General features: G+C 47.2%; 2 protein-coding genes across 3 annotated transcripts in view; one reads left to right on the plus strand and one right to left on the minus strand.

Moving 5' to 3' along the window:
• Atp6v0a4 (ATPase H+ transporting V0 subunit a4) overlaps positions 1 to 26,731 on the minus strand; it is an 84,099-nt gene that overhangs the window by 51,403 nt on the left and 5,965 nt on the right. The gene's annotated exons all lie outside the window — the stretch shown is intronic.
• On the plus strand, positions 15,752 to 24,908 carry Tmem213 (transmembrane protein 213). Its single transcript, XM_085683849.1, has 3 exons — positions 15,752 to 15,972; positions 23,286 to 23,354; positions 24,628 to 24,908. The coding sequence occupies exons 1-3, from the start codon at positions 15,861 to 15,863 to the stop codon at positions 24,795 to 24,797; spliced, it is 351 nt and encodes a 116-aa protein (XP_085539975.1). The 5' UTR covers positions 15,752 to 15,860; the 3' UTR covers positions 24,798 to 24,908.

A 26,731-nucleotide genomic window follows, 5' to 3' on the forward strand; every position in this document is an offset into this window, starting at 1 on the left:
CAGTACTTAGGAGGCAGAGGCAGGAGGATCTCTGTGAGTTTGAGGCCAGCTTGGTCTACAAAGTGAGTTCTAAGACAACCAGAGCAGTTACACTCTGTCTCGAGAGAAACCCTGTCTCGAAAAACCAACCAAGCAACCAAACAATAACAACGACAAAACCTTTGGTTCTCACAAAGTGAGTTAATGAAGAATTATTTAGATTGTTAGTCCATGGGCATGTCTGGGGGTGTCTTATTGGGAGACCTAGCCCACTGTGGATGGCACCAATCCCTAGGCAGAGAATCTTAAACTATATAAGACAGGAAAAAGCCAGATGAAAGCAACCAAGCAAGGGTGCACTTATTATATTTTTGCTCTTGACTGTGGATGTGATATGACTAGCTGCTTAAATTCTTGCTTTGACTTCCCCAAAATGATAGACAGGAACTTAGAAGTGTAAGCACAATAAAACATCTCCACCTCTATGTTTGTTGGTTTGGTTGGGTTCTTTTTGGTCACTGTTTGTGTTGTTGGTTTTTTTCCACAGTCACAGAAACGAAACCAGTGGAATATCTGAGACTTGGATGTTTAGTACGCCCGTCAGTCCCATGGTTCCCGTGCATGGTCTAATTAGCACTACTTTCTGAGAACCACGACAAACGGAACTTCATTTCAGGGGACAGCAGGGAGGACAGTGTGTAGAAAGCTTGGGAAGACTGAGAAGAGGCTGTAGTTTCTAAACGGAGACAGTGGAGGCCATGACTTTGAGGGGACAGCATTCTGAGAGCTGGGGAATGGACACTGAGGTTGGAGAGGCAGAACTTGACCAGGCCCTCTGTGGTAGGTTGAATAACAATGTCCCCACAGGGCTGAATGCTTGGTCCCCAGTTGGTGGAACTGTTTGGGACAGATTGGGAGGTATGGCCTTGGTGGCAGAGGTGTGTCACTGGGGTGGGTGGACTGTGAGATTTCAAAAGCCCATGCTACTCCCAGGTAGCGCTCCCTCTCTGACTTGTGCTTGTGCATCAGATTTGAGCTCTCAGCCGTTGTTCCAGCAAGACCACACCTGCCTCCCAGCTGCCAGGCTCCCTGCCATGATGTCGTGAACTGACACTACAGACCCACAAGTTCCGAATTAAATGTTTTCTTTTATAAGTTGCATTGGTCATGGTATCACTTCATGGTAGTAGAAAAGTAACTAAGACACCCTTCTCTCCCTCCAGGACAGAAATGTCCATAAGTCCAAACTCAATGGAATGGGACAAATTTCCAAAACTGAGGTTGGAATTTGCAAAGCACAACAGCAAAACACAGGCTGAAATCCATGTGAGGAGCCATGGTGGCTGACGCTGCTACCCTCAGGATGTTAAATCGGCAGGACACTTCGGGTTGTAGGAAAGGCAGTGTGAGAACAACCAGCTTCAGAGAATGGAAGAACTAGTGAGGTAAGAGCTCAGAGAGGGGCCCTCTCAAGAGGTGGCACTAAACTGAGGCGTGGAAGAGTAAAAGGAGTGAGTTTGTTGGGCAGACATGGTAGTGCCCACCTAGAATCCCAGCATTTGGGAGGCAGTGATGGGAGGACCTAGAGTTCCAAGCTTGTCTAAGCTACAGGGCAAGGCCTTGTCAAACACCACACACATATACACATACACATGTGTGCACACACGCACATGCACGCATGCATTCCTGCTCTAAGGTCACCCTTGGGTGAGCATTTGTGTGTGATATGAAGATCTTCATATTCTTCTTCCCCCCTTTCCCCCTCTCCCTTTCAGAGAGGCCTGTTTTCCTCTTCCCCAGATTTCCTTATCAATTTTTTTTTTGCTGGTTTTGGTTGCTTTGATGGGGGGGGGGGTGTTGTTTGTTGAGACAGGGTCTTGCTATGTAGCCCTGGCTATTCTGAAACTCTCTATGTAGAACAGGGTGAACCTGAATTCACAGGGATCCTCCTGTTCTACCTCCCACGCACTGGGTTATCATCAATTTTTAAACTTATATTCCTTCCAATCCCCTAACCATCCAGCCAAACCTACCATTGTATATAGTCAAATATATAGCCATTTCTTTTGCCAAGCAAGATGCACAACCAGACAAACTGTCCAAATTTCTCCCCAAGGAGATCTACCTTCACTGTAATCCTCTAAGGATGTTCCAGAGAGGGGCTATTGCATGGTGATTGTCTATTTTAAGATATGTCGGCCCACTATGCAGAACCATCTAGAAACCAAGTACATACCTTCTCTTACTCTGTCCATGAGTCATGGAGAATTTCCATGAGGCCACACACACAGACTTGCAGGAGAAGGCAGTGCAGCGAGAGTGAGAACTACGGGCATTAGGGTCGCTTTCTCATACTGTAACCTGCTAGTCTTCAGTGCTCGCTGAGGTCTGCTCAACACCTCCAATTGACGATGGAGTCTTGTGTGCATGATCAACCTTACAATTTGATTGTTCAGATAACACACAGTTCATGATGGGCAGTAATGGGTACCTTGTGGACCAAGAGCAGGCTTCAGTGTCTGCTAAGGCTCAGTAGCAGGCCAAGGGCTGTTTGTCTGAAGGAAAGTACTTTTTCTGTGAACAATGGCAGGGCTTTGCCCCAAATCCCAAGATCTTCCACCATAGCTCCCCTTTCGGTACCTCCCAAATAGCTCTCTACTAGCTACTGACAGTTCAGACGCTCTTGAGTCTTCCAAATCCCATGGCTCAAGTAGCAGGGGAGAACTGCTTTTCAGACCAATTGGCAAAAGGGCTAAAGTAAAAAACCCAAATGAGGAAAATACTGTCTCTATATAAAGGGGTCCACTAAGCACTGTGCCCCATTCTTAATTATCAGGGGGACCAGATGTGGCAGCCTATCCGTCCCCACAAAAAGGACAGTCCTGAAATGCAGACACCTCCGGAACTCTCAAAAGTGGACCTTGAAATTTTAGTTGGACTCACTTAGCATCTTCTAATATGCAAATGTCTTATCAATAAGTCTTTAACAGTTTGCTTCTTGCCCACTAGTTTCAATCAACAGAATGTCGCCAGTGTCGCTAGGGTGACAGTCATGGAAGGGAAAGGTGGTCAAGATCTCAGCAAACTAAACTGCAATCAAGAAGAGAGGATATGGCAGGACGGGGTGGTGCACGCATTTAATCCCAGCACTCTGGAGGCAGAGGCAGGCGGATCTCTGTGAGTTCAAGGCCAGCTTGGTCTACAAGAGGTAGTTCCAGGACAGGCTCCAAAGCAACACAGAGAAACCCGGTCTTGAAGAAGAAGAGAAGAAGAAGAAGAAGAAGAAGAAGAAGAAGAAGAAGAAGAAGAAGAAGAAGAAGAAGAAGAAGAAGAAGAAGAAGAAGAAGAAGAAGAAGAAGAAGAAGAAGAAGAAAGGATATATCCCTAATGTAGGACAATGGAAGTATTATATTATACTGGAGGCCTTGCCATCTGAGAGCAAATGTCTACTGGTAGAATGTAGGATGAGATGGAGGAAAGGATTTGCTATATGAAAATGTTTTCATTCCAATAATTTTTTCTTACTTACTCTTTCATATTTTCTTCCTAGACAAGTAAGTCTAGGAAGTTTTATTTCTCCCTTTCCAATAACTTTGCTTTTTATCTCTGTCTTATTGCAGGTCTAGGATGATGCTGTAAAGGAATGGCAAGCAGAGCCATCCGATTTGCTCCTCATCTTGATATTTAACAGTACAAAGGCCCAGAGACAGAAACACTGGAGAAGTCTGGGGAAAGAGTTGAAGGTGCATTAGCTAGCAGGGACCCCACAGCATTGTCCTGCACACTCAGCGACTCAAGGACTAGAAACAAGTGGCCAGGTGTGGTGGCACACATTTGTAAGCCCAGAATTCGGGAAGTAGAAGGGATCTCAGTGAGTCAGAGGCCCTCCTACCAGCCTGGTCTACATAGTGAACTCCAGGAAAACCAGGACTATTTTAAAAAGGAGAAGAAGAAAGGAGGAGGAGGAGGAGGAGGAGGAGGAGGAGGAGGAGGAGGAACAGCCTCAGCAGCAGCAGCCAGGCAGTGCACACCTTTAATCCTAGCACTCAGGAGACAAAAGCAAATGAATCTCTGTGAGTTTGAGGCCAGCCTGGTCTCCAGAGCGAGTTGCAGGATGGCCACGGCTGTTACACAGAGAAACCCTGTCTTGAAAAAAATAAACAAAAAAGATAAGGAAGGAGGGAGGGAAGAAAGGAAGGAAAGAGGGAAGGAGGGAAGGAAGGATGGAAGGAGGGAAGAAAGGAGGGAGGGAAGGAATGAAAGAAAGAGGGAGGGAGGGAAGGAGAGAGGGAAGGTAGAAAGGAGGGAGGGAGGGAAGGAAGGAGGGAAGGAGAGAAGCAAGGAGGGAGGGAGGGAAGGAGGGAAGGAAGGAGGGAGAAAAGGAAGGAGGGAGGGAGGGAAGGAAGGAGGAAGGGAGGGAAGGTAGGAGAGAGGGAGGGAAGGAGGGAGGGAGAGAAGGAAGGAGGGAGGGAAGGAAGGAAAGAAGAAAGGAGGGAGAGAAGGAGGGAGGGAAGGAAGGAAAGAAGAAAGGAGGGAGAGAAGGAAGGAGGGAAGGAAGGAAGAAAGGAGGGAGGGAGGGAGGGAAGGAAGGAAGGAGGGAGGGAATGAAGGAAGGAAGAAGGGAGAGAGGGGAAGAGGGAGGGAGAGAAGGAAGGAGGGAGGGAGGGAAGGAGGGAAAGAAGAAAGGAGAGATGGAAGGAAGAAAAGAGGGATGGATGGAAGGAAGGAGGAAGGAAAGAAGAAAGGAAGGAAGGAGGGAGGGAGGGAGGGAGAGAGGGAGAGAGGAGAAATAGAATTGAGCAGGATTGCCTATGCAGAGACCCACTTTCACATAAGGGCACATTCCGAGCCACCAGAGGTTTAAGACTTCAACACACAAATGATAGGGTGGGGACGCAGTCCAGTCCACAGCATGGAAGGAAGCCCCAGAGCCCCAGGACTGAGCAGTAGGGAGATCATAGGTTTGAAAGCTGGACAGACACAACAGATATCAAAAAGAGGGAGGATGGTCCTAAGAGTAAACATGCAAGAGAAGAAAGTGTCTCAGGAATCACAAAGAAGGTGCGGTTTTCTGGAGCTGCAGTGAGCCTTACCCCATGGGTGGGAGAGAGCAGAATTCAGAGTTCAGAGAAGTGTGGAGTCAAGAAGTTGATGAGAAAGGAAGACAAGACAGGTGGAGCCATTGCAGACATATCTATCAAAACAGAGGCCGTGGGGAAAAAAAAAAAAGAGTAGGGTGAGCGCTGAAGAGAAAATGAGACCTCGCAGACAAGGTCTGGGGTGGCTTGAAACAGGCTTACATGTTTGAATACTTGGTCTAGGTTGGTGGAAGTATTTGCGAAGAATAAGAAGGTGTGGCTTTATTCGAGGAGGTGTGGCTTTGTTCGAGGAGGTGTGGCTTTGTTCGAGGAGGTGTGGCTTTGTTCGAGGAGGTGTGGCTTTGTTCGAGGAGGTGTGGCTTTGTTCGAGGAGGTGTGGCTTTGTTCGAGGAGGTGTGGCTTTGTTCAAGGAGGTGTGACTTTGTTCAAGGAGGTGTGGCTTTGTTCAAGGAGGTGTGGCTTTGTTCGAGGAGGCATGTCTTGGGTCAAAGCTTCCCACCATCCCAGTATTCCTGCTTGTGGATTGGATGTGAGCTGCCAGTGCTGCCCCAGCACCATTCCTGCCTGCCACCATGCTCCCTTCCAGGATGGTCATGGACTCCTAGCCCTCTGGAACTAAACCAAATCAAATGCTTGTTCTATAAGTTGCCTTGGTCATGGTGTCTTAACACAGCAATAGGAAAGTAACCTAAGACAATTTTATTCTTGTTCAAGGAAAGGGGCGGTTGATTTTGTGTGTCCTGGGTGCACAGCACACCTGGAAAATGAGGATGTCTACTTTTTCTTTCCAGTTACAGGCACTTAAGACAGTCTCTTTGTGTCAGAAGATTTTATCGTTTAAATTTCCCTAGAGCTTCCTGCTTGAGCTCAGATTCCTACAGCTGCTGACACACAGAAAGCCCCTGCAGAGCAAGTACTAGCAAGGTCAGTCTCCGTCACCATAACCAAAGTAAACCTCAAATCTGTCCTGTTTCTCTCAAGAGAGAAAGAAAATCAAAACAACACAGTCCCGGTCCAAAAGGACTTTTCTGGTGAGAAAGTGAGAAACAGACTTTAAGTACAAGCCAGTCTTTTGGAAAAAAAAAAAAAATGAAGCATTGCTCTGGAGGTTGGTGTGTGTGTGTGTGTGTGTGTGTGTGTGTGTGTACACCTGTAATACTGAGAAGGCAGAAAGGGACTGTAAATTCCAAAGCCAACCAGAACTATAAACAGCATATTCTTTTTTTTTTTTTACTTTATTTTATGTGCATTGGTGTGAAGGTGTCAGATCCCCTGGAACTGGATTTTTCAGACAATTGTGAGCTGCCATGTGGGTGCTGGGAATTGAACCTAGGTCCTCTGTAAGAGCAGTCAGTGCTCTTAACCGCTGAGCCATTTCTCCAGTCCCAAACAGCATATTTTTGTTTCTTTCTATTTGTTGTTTCGTTGAGGCAGAATCTCTGGGTAGTCCTAGCTGTAGCGGAACTCACAGGGTAGACCAATTGGCCTTGAACTCACAGAGTTCCTCCTGCCTCTGTCTCTCAAGTGCTGAGATTAAAGGTGTGCGCACATGCCCAGCTCACTCATATTCTTTAATCATTTATTTTATGGGGGGGGGAGCCCAGGCAGTGGTGGTGCACGCTTCTAATCCCAGCTCTCAGGAGGCAGAGGCAGGTGAAACTCTGAGTCGGAGGCCAGCCAGGTCTACACAGTGAGTTCCAGGACAGCTGAGGCTACACAAAGAAAACCTGTCTTGAAAAATAACAACAACGACAAAAGAGTAGATAATTCTCCTGCAAATCATTAAACACACTTGTATATATTTAACTTAATTCTTTTTTGCAGTGCCAGGGATGGAATCCAGAACTTTACTATCAAATCACACCCCAACCCTCTTTTTCCTTCTTTCAAGACAGGATCTCACTAAGTTGCACAGGATGGACTTGAACTCAGATCCCTCCTGGTTCTCAGCTTTCCCAATTATAGACCTGTACCACCAAACCTGGCTAGCTATACCCACATATTTCTACATACTCTCAAAAACCCCCAACTCAGTCTTGCAAGGAAAATAACAGCAAAATTTGGTGTGAGGTCTTGAGAGAAAGAACTCTCATAGAGTTAAATCCAAAGTAACACTGTTTTTGACATTCAAAGCTTGACACCAGGGACACACTGCCAATCGAAGCCACTTCACACTGGCCCTTGAAGGTCTCTGGGGAGGCACTTGAATGGCCTGAGGATTTTCCATAAAATGGCTCTTAAGCTGGGATCTCCACTTGCAGTCTCCTGGAGCACAGAAGGCCCTTGTGTTCTCTGCCCATGCCAGGATTAGAAGGGCGCTGGCCACACGCACCAATTCAGCTACTCAAGATCAATCTACGAGAGTGTGGCACTTAGAAGGCAAAAGGGGATAAGCAGGTGGCAAACTCAAACGCTGGCGAGAAATTTTAGCCCAACAAAACACTCTAGCTAAAAAAGTCACAGGGGGCTTTTCAAAGACTTTTGTCTCGTATCTTGGAACCGAATTCCAGCCAGATCACCTTCCTTCAAATAGATAATTTTATCAAGCACTTAAGTCTCGCTGGCCAGCCACGGCGCTAATGAAGAGCTCACACTAGGAGCAAGTGATTTAAAGCTACTTCACGGAAAGGGCCACTCTTTCCTCCTCCTCCCACACCTCACAACGGACTCCATTGTGGTAACATCGCCTTCGAGTCTGTATCCCAGCACCCAGCGATCTAATTTATGGATCTTGGAAGCAGGGTCCTTCCTGCCACGGAAATTCCCACTTCCTCCTGGCCCCAGGCTGTCTCACAGTGTGACTGGGTGGCACTGGTGCCATCCAGTTCATTTTGGCTCTCGCTGTTGTTTACAGTGTCGGGTCCTCTAGGTGGCGCCCTGGGACACAGCGCAGCATTCACAGCCCCGCCCCCCAGCCTCTCCCACAACCACAAGCTCGATCCAGGAAAGACTCTCTAGGGTGGAGTTCTGCAGGAGCCCCGTTTCTGCCTCAACATACCCTGGCCTAATGTAGGAGAACAAGATGACACACAGTTTTTCATGGCAGATTTCCCCCGAGTTTCTAAGCTTTTCACTAGGAGTGGTTACTAGCGATTTGCCTTTGGTAACAGTTAGTCTAAACTGCACTGGGTTTTTTTTCCCTTTTTTTTTTTAAAAAAAAAAAAATAGTTTTAGCTGGGCTGTGGTTGCATATACCTTTGATCCCAGCACAGAGACAAGCAGATTTTTGTGAGTTCGAGGCCAGCTTGGTCTACAGAGCCAGTTCCAGGACAGCCAGGGCTACAGAGAGAAACCCTGTCTCAAAAGACAAAAACAAAAGCTAGTTTTACTCAAAATATTCATTTACCAGTCTCTTTCTTTTTTCCGTATTTACTATCCTATACTAATTACAGTCATAGAAAACTTAGAAGTCCTGTAAGCCAGCCCCCTCTGAGAAGAACCACTCAAGAAGGGAAACCTCTTTGCCTGCAGTCCCACAGCTAACGAGCTGGTGGTGGCAAAGCCAGAGGCAGCACACAAAACAGCGTCCAGGATTGTTCCTGTCAACATTGCAGCTTTCCTCGGATCTCTCCAAGGGCTGACACTCCCCTACCCCCCCACCCCGTGAGCATTAGTCAATAAACTCCTGGGGATCATTTGTCTCCTCTCAGTGGGTTCTGAGGACCCAAGACAAAGGTCTTCCCACACAGTATTGAAGGTGGCACTCTTCTGGGGTCTGCTCCAAGATAGTCTCCACCAAATATCTTAAGCAGCACCATTACCAAAAGTTATGTGACTTCAGGTTCCCTCAGGATGTGCTAATACAGGAACTTGAAGCCAGGGCTACCAGCACGAGTTGGCTGTGTTCCCCAGGGGGCTGTGGGCAGTCTGGAAGATGTAATGAAGGAAAGACAGAATGGAAAGAGGGTCACAGAAGAGGCCAAGTAGTCTTAGGAGAGAAGTTAGATATCGGGAAGGCAGACCTAAAAGGGTCTGCGTCTGGTCCCCTTCGGTTTCACGTAGATAGAACTAGTAGGAGAAGCTGGATGTCCATCATAAACATGTACCTTATTTCTCCAAAACGTTAGCTTAAAGTTACTCTTGGAGGACACACGTTTCTGTTTATTAAACAAAAATGAACCTGACCACAAGCACTGTTGTGCCAACACAAGCAGTTTGCATAGACGATAAGGTGGAGAACCAGGGAGAACCCCAAGTTGCCAATCACCAGGCTAGGAGGTTGACAAGCCCCTCCCCTCTAGTTGTCTATCAACTTCACCTTAAAATGCCCTTACTCTTTTGAGGCTGGTAACTTTCTATCCTTTGTAACAGAACCACCCCACAATGTGTTTGGTTCCTTTAAAAACAAATGAGAGGATGACTCAGTGGCTAGGGCATTGACTTCTCCTCCAGGGTACCTGGGTCTGATTTTTAGCACACACACATAGCCGTTCACAGCCATCTGTAACTCCAGCCTGAAAGCTCTCCTCCATGGGCATTAGGCACACATATAGCACAAATACAAACATGCAGACAAAACACTTAGACATATAAGATAAAAAGAAATACACCTTATTTTAAAGGCGTGTGGCGGCGGGGAGGGCGCTGCAGAATTTAGTCCCAGGAAGTCCTAGCCATCGGGATTGTTAGAGAGGAGGAAAAAGGAGACACATACCCTGGATGATGAGGACCTCGGTTAGCTCTCAGCTGTCCTGCCTCTCCTTTCTCCCTTCTTCCCGTAGCAGTCCTGAGACCCTCTCTCCTACCAGGAATTCCAGCCCTTGAATGAACTTGATTTTTCCCCACCAATTAATTTGTCACCTGAATCTTGGTCTTTAAAGAACAGCAGCCCAGACTGAACTCCAATACTGTTCTCAGAAAGGATCTTTACTAGAGATTGGGAGGTCCTAATCAAAGACCGGAGATGGACATCAGTGTAAGTGCCTCCCATATTCCCATGGGAAGTGTCTTCTTGTAGAGGATACACTTTGCCCTTTCCTGGACTTTTCCAAAGGAAATAAGAGACATAGATAAAATGGGGTGGGGGGCACGACCCCCTGCCCCGGTCAGCTCCAGCTCCAGCTCCTACTTCCATGTGCGTGCCTGACCGCTGACATGATTATTCTGAAGTGTGTTTTTGTTTATTTGTTTGTTTTAAGAATGTGTAACCAAACACTTGTCTGAACTCTTTGAAAAGGAAATCTTGTGAAAGTTCATACAGAATGTCTAGCTTTGAGTGATCTAACTTCCTGGTACACTTTCCAAAGTAAACCCGATACAAACACGGATGAGAGGGCCACTGGCTCCTTATTGCTTGTCACTGCACACCTGTGGGAAACAAGCCATTCTGGTGACTCTGAGAACCACCCTGAAGCCCCTCATCAAAGGACAGAGAAGTCAGCCCATCCTGTGTTATGATTACAAAGTACACATCTGATAAGTGAATATTTGCCATTGTCTAACAAATAATCTCAAAATGAACAATAACTGATAAAAAAAAAAAGTAGGGGCTGGACCATTACCCTCACCCTGACTCACAGATTTAATAGGATGCTGTCAGTTAGGTCAGGGCACCGGCTGCTCTTCCAGAGGACCAGGGTTCAGTTCCCAGCAACCACATAGCATAGAGGACCAGATGCCCTCTTCCACCTTGGGCACCTGCAGCCACATGTGTACACACACTCATGCAGACAGCATAAATAATAACAATAAAAATTTTTAAATATTAAATGTATCTGAGTGGTAGTGGCCCACACCTTTAATTCCAGTTCTTGGGAAGCATAGGCAGGAAGATTCCTGAGTTCAAGGCCAGTCTAGTCTACAGAGTGAGTTTCAGGACAGCCAGAATTACACAGAAACTATATCTTGAAAAATAAAACATTCTGTTTAAGCATTTGAAATGAATTGCTTGATTTTCTATTGCTTGTCATATTGCCTCAGGTTTGCTTATTTTGGCTTTCTATTGTTTTTTATTCATATTTTGGATCCGAGGACAGTTTTGTCAGGTCTCAAACATTTCAGAGACCCTTCAAAGTCTTGCAGATTCTATGAACTGCTTTTCCCTCTAGTGCCAACCAGATAAATCAATGCTGCTCTATGATGCTCTTTGTAAGGTTTATTGGGAGGAAAATATTGAAGAATTTGTGGCGGCTCTGGGAGAAAATAAATTCCTCTCTGGATTTTGTACTATCAGAGAGCAAAATTATCCACAATTTAAAGATCATAACTGGATTTACCTGGGATTCCAGAATGGAACACCACCTTATTCTATAACAATGACTAGGTTTTCCAAAAGGTTGAGAAGAAGAGTTGTCTGTATAGACAGGAGAGAAGGAAGGAAGCCCAGATGGGTCATTTCGAAGTGAGTCTCCTTGTGATGTGGGGACAGGAAGACAGAGCAATAGGAAAATCATTCATCCATTAACATCGTGTTACCTTTTTCAGAAAGCATCAACATGGGGAATGTGGGTAGAAACCGGCCAGCTCCTGATACCTTGGAAAGCCAGAGAAGCAACTTGGGTTCAGTTGGTGGTATGGAATGAACGACCCATGTGGCGTGGAATGGTGGCATGAGCGACCCCATGTGGCGTGGAATGGTGGTATGAGTGACACCATGTGGCGTGGAATGGTGGCATGAACTACCCTATGTGACATGGAATGGTGGCAGCGACCCCATGTGGCGTGGAATGGTGGCATGAGTGACACCACGTGGCATGGAATGGTGGCATAAACGACCCTATGTGGCGTGGAATGGTGACATGAACGACTGACTCCATGTGGCGTGGAATGGTGGCATGAACGACCCCATGTGGCATGGAATGGTGGCAGGAGCGAACCCATGTGGCGTGGAATGGTGGCAGGAGCGACCCCATGTGGCGTGGAATGGTGGCAGGAGCGACCCCATTTTGAGTTTCAGTGTACTCTGTGGGGCACACAGCAGAAGCCTGGTCCACAGTGGCAGCTTTCCATTGTTTGATTTTTCCCTTAACGATACTGACAGCACGCAAGCTGCAACTTCCCCTGCCATTTCCAGTTCCTGCATCAGTGACTCGTGTGAGCAGGCTAGCCAGTGACCCTCTTCACACTGAGTCCACAAAGTTCAGGACACATGAACAGCAGCTGGTGCTTTAAAGTCATTCTCAGGTCCAACATCTACTCCCCAGGATAATTTCTTCATTTCTTATTATTCCAAACTTATTTTACCTCACTCAAGTGTTTGTCTTATTGCTTTCTCCAGCCCTTTGTGGACCAAGGCAGCACATAGATAAACTAATATATAAACAGCATTATTGTTCTCTAAGACTGCCTTTCTCCATTTCTCTGATAGTTTGTAGTGATGGGGAACTTTCTAGTAACATGGGGCTTAGTGCTTAGAGTTCTGACCGCCCACCTGCTCTGTGTGCTAAGTGCTTGATGGGTTACTTCATCAAGCGATCCTGAGAATTCTAATAATGTGACAGGCACTGTTCTCCCATTTTCAGATAGGGAAACTAAGGTGGAGTGTTAGATGACTTGCCCAGGACCACCCCGCCGATAAGAGGCAGAACTGGAATTTGATCCTAGGGGGTTCGCTTCGCAGCCACTCTACCCATTCGTAGTAGAGGCCGTTCCTGGACTTCCTACAGAGTCTAGAAACAGCCTGGACTCCTGGAGCTGGAGCTGGAGCTGCAGACTGTCATAAGCCACCCGTGTGACTTCAAGCGATCGAGCCTGGGCCATCTACAAGTGCAGTACATGCTTTTATTTTAATATTTATTTTCTGTATGTGTTTCTGAGTATATGTATATATGCTGTGTGCATGCAGAGCCTGTGGAGGTTAGAAAAGGCATTGGGTCCCTTGGAACTGGACTTAACTCATACCAATTGTGAACCATCATGTGGGTGCCGGGACTCAAACTCTGGGAGACCAACAAGTGCTCTTAACCACTAGGGCACCTCTCCAGTCTAAAGTACATGCTCTTACCAGCTAGCCACCTCTAGCCTCTCTTCTTCTTCTTCTTCTTCTTCTTTTTTTTTTTTTTTGATTATTTAATTTTGAGATACTGGGGATGGAACAACCCAAACCCAGGGCCTTTGGACATTGTAGACAAACATTCCACCACTGAGCTATACACCTTCACCTTCCCAGATTTTTTTTAACTACATTTATTTTAAAATCGCATATATACATACTATGTGTATGTGTGTATTTTCTCCTTCCTCCCTCCACCCCCTCCCATGATCCCCTCTCACCCTACTCCCTCACAAATTTATAGCCTCTTTTAAAATATTATTATCTCAGGCTGGCATTGAACTTACTATGTATCCTGGGTTGGCCTGAATCTCAAAATTCTCCCCCTCAGACCCATAGTCTCCAGCAGTGCAGGTATGTGCACCGCTCCCGGCTTGGAATCTGGCCTCCCAGTGCCTCTCAGTTCTGTTGCCCTCTTCTCTATCCTTAACCCAACTTCTTATCTCAGAGTCTGGCGATCTCTGAGGGGGCATGAAATAGCCTGTGAGCTGATCTTCCTGCATGCAGATCTGTTTTCAAACCCCGTCTGAAGCCCGACACGTCCACATCTATAAGTTCCATAGAGCCAGCTTCCCAGTCGTAAGATAAAGCCCACTTTCCTTTGTCATATACTCAGGGCTATTCCCAATCTGTTCTCAGTCTATCCAGATAAATTGTGACCGTCCCCTCCCCCACCCCCACTTGTGCTCCCAGAACTCACTATCTAGACGAGGGGATACCCTGTGCACACTCGTGTACCTGGTGAGCTACACATTTTTGATGGATCAAAAACCCCATCTCCATCATAAAACGTTCTTTCTCTCTCAACCTCCTTTCCCCCAACCACGGGCCAGGCACAGTGATGATACTTGGACACTGGTGAATGTTCAAACAGTGGTTGGCTTGCGCTGGACATTTTTGGCAAGACCTGAAATTGGGCTGCCTGAAGCACTTCTTTCTACCCCATCTCCCAAGATCAGCGCTACCACTGATCTATTCCTTTGGAAGCATCTGGAGCAGGTGCCCTTCTGGGCCACTACATGTTCTTCCACAGAGTTTTTCTGGTTTATTTTACTTTTTGGTTTTGGTGGTTGTTGGGGTTTAGAGGCTTTTGGGGGAGAGGGAAAGGCCTCACATAGCCCAGGCTGGCCTTGAACCCTTGAACCTCCTGCTTTCGCCTCTTCAGTGCTGGAGTTACAGGAGTGAGCGACCAGGTGTGATCACTTTCTCCAGAGCTTCGAGTGAGTGGGACTTCATTCATCACTTCCTTACTGGGCGGACTGTGTGCGAGAACACTGTGCGCAGATGCGGGGCGGGCCTGCCACACTCACAGCTCTCTCGCTTTAGATGTGCAAGACCTGCCTGAAGAACGCGCAGCTCCCCTCTGCACACGCCAACTTCCACACCAGCCTAATGTCGCTTCCTCTGTAAGCCCGCCCACTGCTCCTCTCATTTTTCTTCTCTCTTCCCATAACTGTCTTACCACATTGCATCCAAATTCTTCCTCGCGTGGTCACTCTGCAGGAGTGAGCTCTCCTCAAGGACAGGAATCGGGTCTCAGTGACCTCGGAGTCTCCATGCTAGCTAGGCTCACGGGTGCCTTGCATTCTCAAGGTGAGCGTGCAACACTATAGTCAACTCCCCTCAGCTTCTCTGTCACTTCCTGACATTCCAGTGACTTGTCATCAATTATAGTCTGATCATATTAAATGTAAAATTCCAGAAGCAATTCCTACGTTGTTATCATTATTATTATTATTATTTAGGTTTTCAAAACAAGGTTCCTCTATATCTCCCTGACTGTCCTAGAACTCTCTCTGAGGACCAGGCTGGTCTCAAACTCAGAGGTCCACCTGCCTCTGCCTCCCAAGTGCTGGGATTAAACTATTATAACCATAAATTAAATGTTACCTTAGGTATGTTTGCATATGTGTGTGCTTCAGCAGCGTTCATGGTCTCAATTGTCCCCTTGAGATCTTGGAATGCACTTCCTTAGGTAAGAACACTCAGATGAGAACACCATCAGTCATTTAGACTAAAAGCAGGGGTCCATCAGACTGTTGCTGCTCAGTTCAGCCCCTTTGCACAGACTCCTGATGCGGCTACACAGTCCCCGGTTGGCACAGATAGTACTCAGCCTGGCTCCCCAGGCATCCTGCTGCCATGCTGACCAAGATTTATCTATGCCAAGGTCAGAGCGGGCTTCCGGCCACCACTGTCTGTGGCCTCTCCACGCATCTGTCTTCCTTCAGCAATCCCTCTTTCTCCTCTTTACCTGTCAAAATACTGTGCATGCTTCAAGGCTCGGTATAAATGTCACTTTTCTCCCTAACGTGTCCTATCAGAAGAGGTGACTTGGCTCTGGCCACTGATGCCCAAAGTCCTTAAACCATTTAGTCATTCCCTTGGCTACTCGGGGTCTTGTGTTTTGTAACAGCAGCACCCTGAGTGTGGATACAGTGCACACAGTCAGTGCTCAATAAATAACGGAGACACTGGCTTAGGGAATCTGCACTCCGCCTGCAGGTGAAGCCGTAGTAAGGCCAGCCCCAAGGAACCAGCAGGCGATTCCCTTCCCTTTTCCTTAAGGGGAACAATTTTGCCTCAAAAACAGAGGACAGGGATTGCCCCTCCTCCCCTCCTCCAACCACAGTTAGAGGCAGAGCGGGTGTGACAGGCAGTTTCTTTGGCTCCACCCTCTTTCTTTTCCCCCAAACACTGAACAGATACCCAGCTCCTACAGGACAGGAGTCACCTCAAACACAACACACACAGGACACAGGGTCCCCAACCCGGGGCACCCCTGTGCCAACATGGCCCAGACAGGTGTCTCCTTCTGCAACCCTGGGTACCTCACCTCTGCCCCGCAGGCCACCCTGCTCTTCAGCTTGGTCCTCGCCTCCTTCCACTTGTCCTGCGGTACAGGTAATAGTTCTGAGCTTTTTTTCTTGGCCACCTTGGGAAAGGGAGGGCAGGACTGAGGGGGAGGGGAGGATTCCTTGGCCCGGGTTGGCCCTGCACGGTGGAAAGAGGAAACAAGTTTCCCTGGAGGATTAGGCAGGGAACCCCGGTGGGAGTCAGCTGGGGTGTCTTGGGTTTGTCTGTGACACTCAATTCCTTGGCTAGGACAGCAGCAGTCACCTGGTAGTCCTTGCCACAAAGAAAAAAAAATTGCCGGTTTGTCAGTATCTCGCTTTCCATGGGGCCAAACTGGTAGAAAATAGCTCCCCGCTGTTTCCCGGGGCTCCTGGAGGCTCTCTCAAGGATGCGCCCTCGTCTAACCTTAGGGCAGGCAGATGTTCCCTCCAACCCGGACTTCCTCTGCTACATTCAGAAACGGGAAAACTACCCCTAGCTCTTCACCCTCCCTGAGCATCCCCAGCGCAGGTGTCAGAACCTTGGGATTCCCACCCCAGGTCTCAAGAGGACTGGCTTTTCCAGACTGGGCTCTGCACCTGAGCATCCAGAGGTTTGGCTTCCTCTCTCCTGCTTCTGGCTTTGACCCTGCCCCAAGGTTTCTCAGTGTGTCCCCACGCCTGACAGATGCCTCTCATCCCGAGTCTCTCCTGTGGGGATTGTCAGGACACTCTAGGGACCCGCCAGAACCACTGGGCTGTGTGATGTTGAGCAAATTACTTCACCTCTCTGTGCCCAGATCCCTTGTTTATAACACTGGGGTAAACATGATTTATAAGGTGACTTCTATGGAAGAGATGAGCTAATAGCTTGTAAAGAATTTACAACAAAATTGTGGCAAGCACACAATGAACAGAAGCAGAGAAGGATGTTAGTTTTTGTGGTGGTTGGTTTCCTCCTGCTTACCGCGCCAGTGCCGTGTTAGGTCTTCCCTGGTGCACTAGTCCCTGGCTCGTTCTCAGGATGCTGGAGGGTGATATTCAAATACTTGGGAATTCCCCTGGGCTATCCCATCTGAAGCACCTAAAACTGCGGACAGGGAGTGGGTTTTGACCTCCAAAAATGACAACTTCTCAGAGCGGTAGAGGTGCACGACTTTGATCCCTGCACTTGGGAGGCAGAGACAAGCAGGTCTCTGAATTCAAGGTCAGCCTGGTCTACAGAGCGAGTTCAGGACAGAGAAACCCTGTCTCAAAATCCAATAAATAAACACATAAGTACCAATAAATAGATATGACAGTTTCATAGGATTCAACCTAACGCTGGCATCTAATTAAGATTTTTGCTAACTTTTGTTTCTCCCCATTCACTTATTCCGTCTCGAGAACATTCCCCCCCCACCCCCCACCTCCTCCCTCCCCTCCCATGGAGAGGTGAGATAAAGGCTACTGAAGTGACTGGGTTTTGAAGGAAAACTCTTTTTATTTCTATTTTTTCTTTTTGCTTTGGCCTTGTAAATAGATGAAGGAAAACTCTTCATGTCCAGAAATCAGTTTCTCCAAAACAAAGCCCAACTCCAAGCTGTGTAAATAATTTACCACAGGAGTCAGATTGTATCAAGGTAATCACCACACTTCAGGTGGGGGAGGGACTGGGGACCTGGTGGCAGCAGTGTTATGGTCCTCAGTGACCCTGTGCTGAGTGTCAACAGTACCTCTGAAGGACACACCACTCACTGGAAGCATGGCGTTGAGAGGTCTAGGCTCTCCCTTCCATTTTAAAGGAAACAGCAGGATCCTTTCCCAAAGGACTCTCAGTCTCTTGGGAGGGCAGAAGCGCAGTTGGGGAAGTGCTGCCTAGCAGGAACCCAGCACCCATGGAACCCATGGCGGATGCCTGTCATCCTAGTACTGGGAGGTAGAGGCAGGAGAGTCGGGAGTCCGTTGCATTGCAGGCTCAAGGGCAGCCAGAGATTCCTGAGAGTCTGTCTTTAAAAACACAAATGAACAGACAAAAACAAACAAATAAAAACCTGCTTTTAATCTGCCTACCTAGGTTGGTATTTGTGTGAGTAGAATTTTCTTCCACGTAAGTGCTTCAGGTTGAACTGTGTTTTCAATAAGTGGGCCATCAGCCACACAGGTGACACCTGAGCACACTTCAAATGTGACTAAGGTGATGAGAAAGATGAACTTTTCTTTTTCTTTCTTTCTTTCTTTCTTTCTTTCTTTCTTTCTTTCTTTCTCCCCTTCCCCCTTTTTTTTCTCCCCCTCCCCCCCTTTTTTTTGTTTGTTTGTTTTTTGAGACAGGGTTTCTCTGCGTAGCTTTGGAGCCTGTCCTGGAACTCGCTCTGTAGACCTGGCTGGCCTCGAACTCACAGAGATCTGCCTGTCTCTGCCTCCTGAGTGCTGGGATTAAAGGCATGTGCCACCACTGCCTGGCTAAAAGATAAATTTTTAATTTAAATTCATTTTTAAAAAATCAACTTAAAGAGGCAGGCAGATCTCTATGAGTTAAAGGCCAGCCTGGTCTATAGAGTAAGTTCCAGGACAGCAAGAACTACACAGAAAAAGCCTGACTTGAAAAATCAAATAAATAAATAAATAAATAAGAAAGACATAGCGGGGGGGGAGGGGGCTGGAGAGATGGTTCAGAGGTTAAGAGCACTGACTGCTCTTCCTGAGGTCCTGAGTTCAATTCCCAGCAACCACATGGTGGCTCACAACCATCTATAATGAGATCTGGTGCCCTCTTCTGGCATGCAAGCATACATGGAAGGAATGTTGTATACATAATAAATAAATCTTAAAAAAAAAGATAAAGGAGTTGGAGAGATGGCTCAGTGGATAAGAGCACTGACTGCTCTTCCAAAGGATCCAGGTTCAATTCCCAGCACCCACACTGCAGTTCATACCTGTCTGAAACTCCAGTTCCAGGGGCTCTGACACCCTCACACAGACATACATGCAGTCAAAGCACCAATATACATTATGCATATTTAAAAAAAACAACATAAATAGTCACAATGGCAGAGCTGCTGCTATTCTGGGCTGCACGGACGTAATTTCCCTTCCCTGAATCTGAACGTTTGTCTCTACAAACCAGCACTCCTCCACAGACAGAACTTTTAGAATCCCTTCTACAGTTGTTTCTTTCTCCCATCCTTCCTTGTCAGCTGGGAGACAGTTACAAGCTCTGACTATTCTGGAAAGCAGTAGACTTGCCCACATGAGAAGTCGTTTTTGTTGACAACTGTATGCCTGGGTAACTACATCAGAACCATCAGAGATAAAGAATCAGGGTCAGATTTCCGTGGTTTATTTGTTGACATGTCGGAAAGAAACCGAATCTGCTGTGAAAGAGACATTCTAGACTGTCCAGTGCTTGATTCGATTCACGCTGGAATGACCATCCTATAGCTATCCGCCCAGGAAGCAGCCGTGGGCAGCGGGTCCTTTTTGGTTTTGTTTTGTTTTCTTTCTTTTGTGATAGGGTCTCACTATGTAGCCCTGGCTGGCCTGGAACTTGCTATGTAGACCAGGTTGGTCTGGAACTCAGAGATCCCTCAGTTTCTTCCTCCCAAGTGCTGGGATTAAAGGAGTATGCCACCATGCTCCCCTGAAAAGCTTAAAGAAGGAGGAGGAAGAGGAGGAGGAGGAGAAAGAGGAAGAAGAGGAGGAGGAGGAGACAATAAAAAGGGACTGAACTTGGGTCAACACAGCCACAGATACACACACACACACACACACACACACACACACACATACACACACACACACACACACACACACACGTTTATTGCTGCACTGTTTATAGTAGCTAAAAAATGGAGCCAGCCTGGATGTCCATCAACGGATGAATGGATGACAGGCATGTGGTGCAGATGCATGAATTTTACTCAGGCATAAGGAACAAAATGATGTCATTTGCAGGAAAATGGATAGAATTAGAAATCATGATAAGCAAAATAAGACAAACTCTGAAAGACATATTTCACAGAGTTCATCTCGTATGTGGAATCCAGAGAAATACAGAAAGATTTGGATGCTATTTCACAAACGTGGAAGAGGGACTGTTCTAGCTTGCTTCTCTATTGTTGGGACAAAACACTGACCAAAAGTAAATTGAAGAGGGAAGGGATTATTTCACCTGAGTTTACAATTCACCAGCAAGGGATGCCAAGGCAGAAACCATGAAGCAAGACCTGAAGCAGAGGCCATGACGGAACACTAGCTTGCTCTTCCATGGGTCTTAGCTTGCCCTTTTTTTTTTTTTTTGAGCCTGTCCTGGAACTTGCTCTGTAGACCAGGCTGGCCTCGAACTCACAGAGACCCATCTGTCTCTGCCTCCCAAGTGCTGGGATTAAAGGTGTGTGCTACCACCACCGCTCTGGAACCAGAGTTCTAGGACAGCCAGAGCTATACACAGAGAAACCCTGTCTCAAAAAACAAAACAAAAAGGGAGAATAATCCTTCATTTGGACTTGTAATACAAACACCACTGACTGGGGGACTTTAACAAAAAGGTACTTGCTCATGGTTCTAGAGGTTGGATGTCTAGGTCAAGGTTTGGGTAGATTTGGTCTCTTCCTCCTGGGATTACAGATGGCCTCTGCCTCACTATGATCATGAGTGGCCATTCCTCTAAGCCCGAACATTGGTGGTATCTCTTCTTCCTTCTTCCTTTGTTTTTGAGATAGGGTTTTATTTTGTAGACTGGAATTCACAGAGATTCACTTGCCTCTGCTTCCTGAGTGCTGGGGTTCTAGGACTCCACACACCCTTATTTAGCCTGAATTACTTCTTTTGTCTGTCTCTGAATGCAGCCCCATTGGAGGGTTAGGGCTTCTACGACATAATCCCTCACCAGAGTCTTTAATGTCACATAAAGTTCTATTGTTTTCACTGGCCCTTCTAGAAAACTGTCATTATACTCATTACCCATGCACTAAATAATTCAAACCCTCTGCCCGGGACTCATTTGGCCTTCTGCCTGACACCATCTTGGTGTGGGAGAATTATCTGTATTCTGTCAATCATATTTTAATAAAACGCTGATTGGCCAGGCAGGCAGTATAGGCGGGAAAGCCAGACAGGAAGTAGGGGTGGAGCAAAGAGACTGGGAGAATTCTGGGAAGCAGAGAGGTTCCTCTGCCACTCCTGCGCAGAACACCGAAGAGGCAACATGTAAGCTGTCACACTGAGAAAGGTACTGAGCCCATGTGGCTAACATAGATCAGAATAATGGGTTAAGATAAATTATAAGAACTAATAAGTAGCCTGACCTAATGGGCCAATCAGTTTATAACCTTATAGAGATCTCTGTGTGATTGATTTTCTCTTTGGGGCATGTCGGCGTGGGGTACCGGGCGGGACAGAAACCCCAACAAGCCGGCCCTCGTGTTACATATGGCGCCAACGTGTGGACAACTGTATCCACATAAAGCCTGAGACAGCTTGGGAAGTAATTCCAGAACAAAATAACAGCATTATGCATGGTTTCTTGGTAGCAGCAATTTCTCGGGTCTGCTCTGCTTGCTAGAGGCAAGCAAATGCTCTCATCTAAGAGAGGCTTCCTGACTCAGCTTTAGCTGCAAAACCTTGCAGCTCTTTTAAGAGGTCCTGCCACGAAGCACTTAAACGGTGTTGATGAAAAGCTGAATGCATGCTTTTCGGTTTTCAGCCGTAGCTGGAAAAAAGCTGTGCTGTTTTAAAATGCCGTCTTTCTGGGCCGTCCTGCCAGGGCAAACTCTGACTCTTTCAGGCAGGCAGTCCGACTGAGAGTGGTCTGTGAGCAAAATGCTGCAGCTTGCTTGCTAGCAAGGACCTTGAAACGCCATAGAGTTGTGGCAACAAAAATGGCTACAGCCAGTACCTCCACAGAGGCTGGAAAGCTAAGGATCTAGCCGTCAAAGCCACGGCTTTCTGTATTGTTTTGTAAATTAAAGGCTCATGTGGTCAGAAAAAGAGAGATATACAGTAAAGAGAGATTCAAAGATGAAGAAAACCTCTAAATGGTTTATAGTGTGTTAAAAATAAATGCAGGATAAAAGTTAAAGTTCTTAAAGTAAAAAGAGAGGAGTTGGGTGTGGTGTTACACTCCTTTAATCCCAATGCCTGGGAGGAAGAGGTACCTTGACCTCTGAGACTTTAAGGGGCAGAGGTAGTTGACCTCTGTGACTTCAGGGTGTGGTAGCACACACCTTTAATCCCAATGCCTGGGAGGCAGAGACAGACAGATCTCTGAGTTCAAGGTGTGGTAGCAAACACCTTTAATCCCAGCACTGGGGAGGCAGAGACAGAGGATCTCTGAGTTCAAGGACAGTCTGGTCTACAGAGTTATTCCAGGACAAAGATATACAGAGAGCCTGTCTCAAAAAGTAAAAGTAAAAATAAAAGAAATAGAAGTAAAATAAAGCTGCATAAAGATGGAAAATACACAGAGAATCTTGATACTGTGTGTTATGCTCTCTTTTAATTGTTTGAATGCTGAGGAAGGAGCAACAGTCACCAAAAGACATTTGTTTATAAATGCTGCTGAACTAACCCAAGATAGACATTTTGAAAATACCTTGGCTTCAAAACTGAAGTCAAAAGGTATGTTACTTTGGAGAAGAGATTCTGCTTTTGTTTCCACAGAAAATGAGAGGCTATGGATTTATTCAGAGTTAAGAAAAATCATCTTTGACCAAGGGAGGCCACCTGAGAAATCGACAGGAACAGATGGCCCAGATGACAGAGTTCTACATCCAGAACTGATTCAAGACTGCTGCCTGAGATGATCAAGACTCCCAGGATACTTCAGTCAGGACTTGACTATAACTCTAAATTTTCTTTAGGTCCCCTTAAGACTATCAGCGCCCCCAACCAGCAGGAAGTAGCCTGAAATACTACGCCCACATTCCCAACAAATGGATTATGGGTATTTTTCCTTTGTTTAAAAAAAAAAAAGAGAGGGAAATGGTGTGGGAGAATTATCTGTATTCTGTCAATCATATTTTAATAAAACGCTGATTGGCCAGGCAGGCAGTATAGGCGGGAAAGCCAGACAGGAAGTAGGGGTGGAGCAAAGAGACTGGGAGAATTCTGGGAAGCAGAGAGGTTCCTCTGCCACTCCTGCGCAGAACACCGAAGAGGCAACATGTAAGCTGTCACACTGAGAAAGGTACTGAGCCCATGTGGCTAACATAGATCAGAATAATGGGTTAAGATAAATTATAAGAACTAATAAGTAGCCTGACCTAATGGGCCAATCAGTTTATAACCTGATGTAGACTCTGTGTGATTTCCTTTGTTGCTTGCCGGCTGTTGGGGTACTGGGCTGGACAGATACCTCAACAAGCCGGCCCCTCATGTTACACCATCTCTTGCCTTTTCTTGCAGAAGCCAGCAGCGGCAACTCAACCCTGAGTATATACCATCCAGACCCTGGGACCCCGGAGCAGTGTGCCAGTAAGCTTCCCCATCAACTGCCCTGATCCTAGAGCCAATCCTGGAGCTGGGAAGGAAACTTAGGCCCCTCTCCACCCACTAATGGGTGTCAGATGACCCAGTGACTGCCTGCTCTTCCCAGACAATTGAGGGGGGAGGTTGTCCCAGCATTGTTTACACAGCAGATTAAGAGCTAGCTTGGCTTTGATCTCAATAGTCTCATGCACAGGTGGGTTTAATGGCTCAAGCCCTGACCAATAGCCAAAGGTGCCCTGAATAAAAATGTTCCAGCATTTGGAGGTAAGAAGTCTACTAAAAACAGCTAGTCCACCAGGCAGTGGTGGTGTACACTTCTTTTTATAATGACTTTAATTATGTATACAGTGTTCTGTCTGTCTGCATGCTAGAAGAAAGCACCAGACTTCACTATAGATGGTTGTGAGCCACCTCGTGGTTACTGGGAATTGAACCCAGGTCCTCTGGAAGAGCAGCCAGTTCTTAACCTCTGAGCCATCTCCCCAGCCCAGTGGCATACGCTTTTAATCCCAGAACTAGGGAGACAGAGGCAGGCGGATCTCCGTGAGTTTGAGGCCAGTCTGGTCTACAGAGTGAGTTTCAGGACAGCCACGACAGCTAACGCAGAGAAACCCTGACTCAAACAAGAACAAAACAAAACAAAACAAAAAACCCAGTTGGTTCAACCTCTGCCTAAAGTGGGAGTTGCTTGAAGACTCTTTTCTTATTCCTGTTCATCCTCCGAGGTGTTTCCAGGGGCAGGGTGCTCAGAGAGCAGAGAGAAATTTCCATCACACGTGTCCAATCAACAGAAAGTTTTGCTTCATCTTGACTGCGGTCCCTTTATCCTGTCCTCATCAGATGACAACTGTCCTTACAACACGTGTGCGCTCATAAAGAGGGGGATGGGCAACAATACTTAAAAGGCCGAGAATACAGCGTTGGGGTCGACCGACGGGAGCGTGAGCTCTAATTCTGTCATCTCGTGGTCTTGGGCAATGAATGTCCAGTTTGGGTTTCTTTGCATGAAGTAGGGATAATAGCTGCAGAGTAGCTCAGCCGCCAAGCCCATGCTCGTTCAAGGCCCTGAGCTCAATCCCCATCACCCAAACAGTGGTGATGATCGCTGATGAGTGCATAAGGCAAAGAGTAGAGGCCCAATGAGTAGCAAGCGCTTCTAAAGGTCAGCTGCTGTCTCGCAATCTCGCTCTTAGATGATTTGAGAAGGAGTGGGTGTGGCTGGTGTGTTATACTTCCCTTCTTGCTCCTCCCCCACCAGATGTGGACTTCTGCCCACTCGCCTCGCTGTGCTGCCGAGCTTCGGTGGATGAATACGGCTGGATTGCTGCGGCGGTCGGCTGGAGTCTCTGGTTCCTCACCCTCATCCTGCTGTGTGTGGACAAACTGATGAAACTAACTCCAGAGGAGCCCAAAGACCTGGCAGCGTGAGCCACAGCCCCAACAATGGCTATTCCCACTGTGTGTGGATACTGGGGAGGAGAAGGGGGGAGCTTTCGAGAAGCAGGGCTTCTGCCACTTTTAAAGTCATTTGCTCCTCGATGTCTCTGGCTCCTTTGTTATGGCTTTGGTGCTGTGGCGCAAACCCAGGTCACTGCATAAGCTAAGCGCTCACTTTGCTGTTGAGCACGCCCTCGTTGCTGCACGCACGCCCACTTCAGCTGCTTCTCCAAAGAGGAGAAGGCAAGGCCAGAGCTGTCTGAACGACCTCCATCTTTCAGGGACCCTACAGTGACGCTCCTCTTTTACCCCGAGCTTTCTTGTGGGTGCAGTCTTTTAGGGGACAGATTTGAAAAGCAGGATATTGGCTCCACCTACTCCAGGCAAGGGCGCAGCAATCATCCTGAAGTGGGAACAGCACCCCAAACTCATCAGGCCTCCTCCCCAGTCCAGTTCCTCCCACCCTCCGTCTTTCTTCTCTGCATCTCCTGGCTGTCCAGCCCCACCTATTTTAAGTTATTTCTTTTCACGTGTATGTGTGTGCGCTTGCATGAGCTCATGTGCATGTGTGTGCGGTGCTCCTAGAGGGTGTCCAATCCCCTGGGACTGGACTTAGAGATGGTCATGAGCCACCATGTATGTAGGTGCCTGGACTGAACCCAGTTCCCCCCGCAAGAGTAACAAGTGCTCTTGACTGCTGAGTCTCTCCAGGCTCAAGTACTTGTTTTTAAATGATGGGAGATTTAGTATTCTGGCCGATGTGACCAGAAATACATCACTTTACTTTAGGCACCAACTTTCTAATGTAAGACTTAGATCCCGTCAGTGGTTTAACATTTGAGCCAAAAAAACTCACCCTGCAGTTTAGACTGCTGTGTGGGAGGTGGTGGGCATGTGGCTTGTCTTTTCAATGTGAGCTGCCTCACTCTTATGGATTTCATCTGTGGCTTTGTTTTTCCTGTTTAATTTTTTTGAGTTGTTTTGAGTCAAAATCCCCTATAATCCAGACTAGCCTTGAACTTCCAATCCTCCTGACTCCCCCCACCCCAAGCTGGGATTATAGGTATGCAGCACCACACGCAGCCTGGGTATGCAGTGCTAGGTACAAAAATGTTCCATGTTTCAATACATTAAGGCCATGGTAGGGCTGGGGAGCCGTGATTGAAATGACACCACCAGGACTCACTCACCCACAGGGCACAAGCCGCAGTTCTGTTTGGAAGTGTGCAGAGACACGGGCTTCGGGTTCCCAAGCTGAATGTGGAGGTATACACCAAAGCAGTGACCAAGATCCCTGCTGATGCATTCCTGACCACTCTGACTTTCTAAGACACCAGAAAACATGGGTCAGGTAGGAAGAGATTTTTAATGGTTGTTAAATTCTTTTAAATGTCTTGATGCCAACTTCCCAGACTCAATGAATCGCTGTAAGCACTGAATCTCTGGGGGGAGACAAGCAGAGCCCCCAGCATCTCCAGGCATTCAGAGAGGCAGCCTTCTAACCTGTCTCTCTGGATAGAAGCCACTAGAAGGTTCAAGATCAACAGAACAAGCAACAGGAACAATCCCCCAACTTTGAGGGCAATACCCCAGAAAGGACCCAGGGGACAGGGACTGCAGAGGTCAGCAGATGGCGTTGAATGTCCAGGAACTGGAGTTGCAGATGGTTCTGAGCCACCATGTGGGTGCTGAGAACAGAGGCTATCTCTCCTCTCCCCTCCCCACTTCTCTGCTGTGGATATAATGTTTCACTCCTCTGTATGATTTCCTCGCCATGATGGTTGTAGCCTCAAAGTGTGAGCCAAAATAACTTTCCCCCCTTGGCTTGTCGGGTGTCTGGTCCCAGCCACAGAGGTCACAGGTTACTGGAGCACTGGCTGCTCCACCAGAGGACCCTGGCTAATTCCTGGCAGCCACGTGGTGAC

Source organism: Myodes glareolus, chromosome 25 (assembly GCF_982192425.1).
Source record: "Myodes glareolus chromosome 25, mMyoGla1.1, whole genome shotgun sequence".
In the NCBI taxonomy this organism is placed as follows: Eukaryota; Metazoa; Chordata; class Mammalia; order Rodentia; family Cricetidae; genus Myodes; species Myodes glareolus.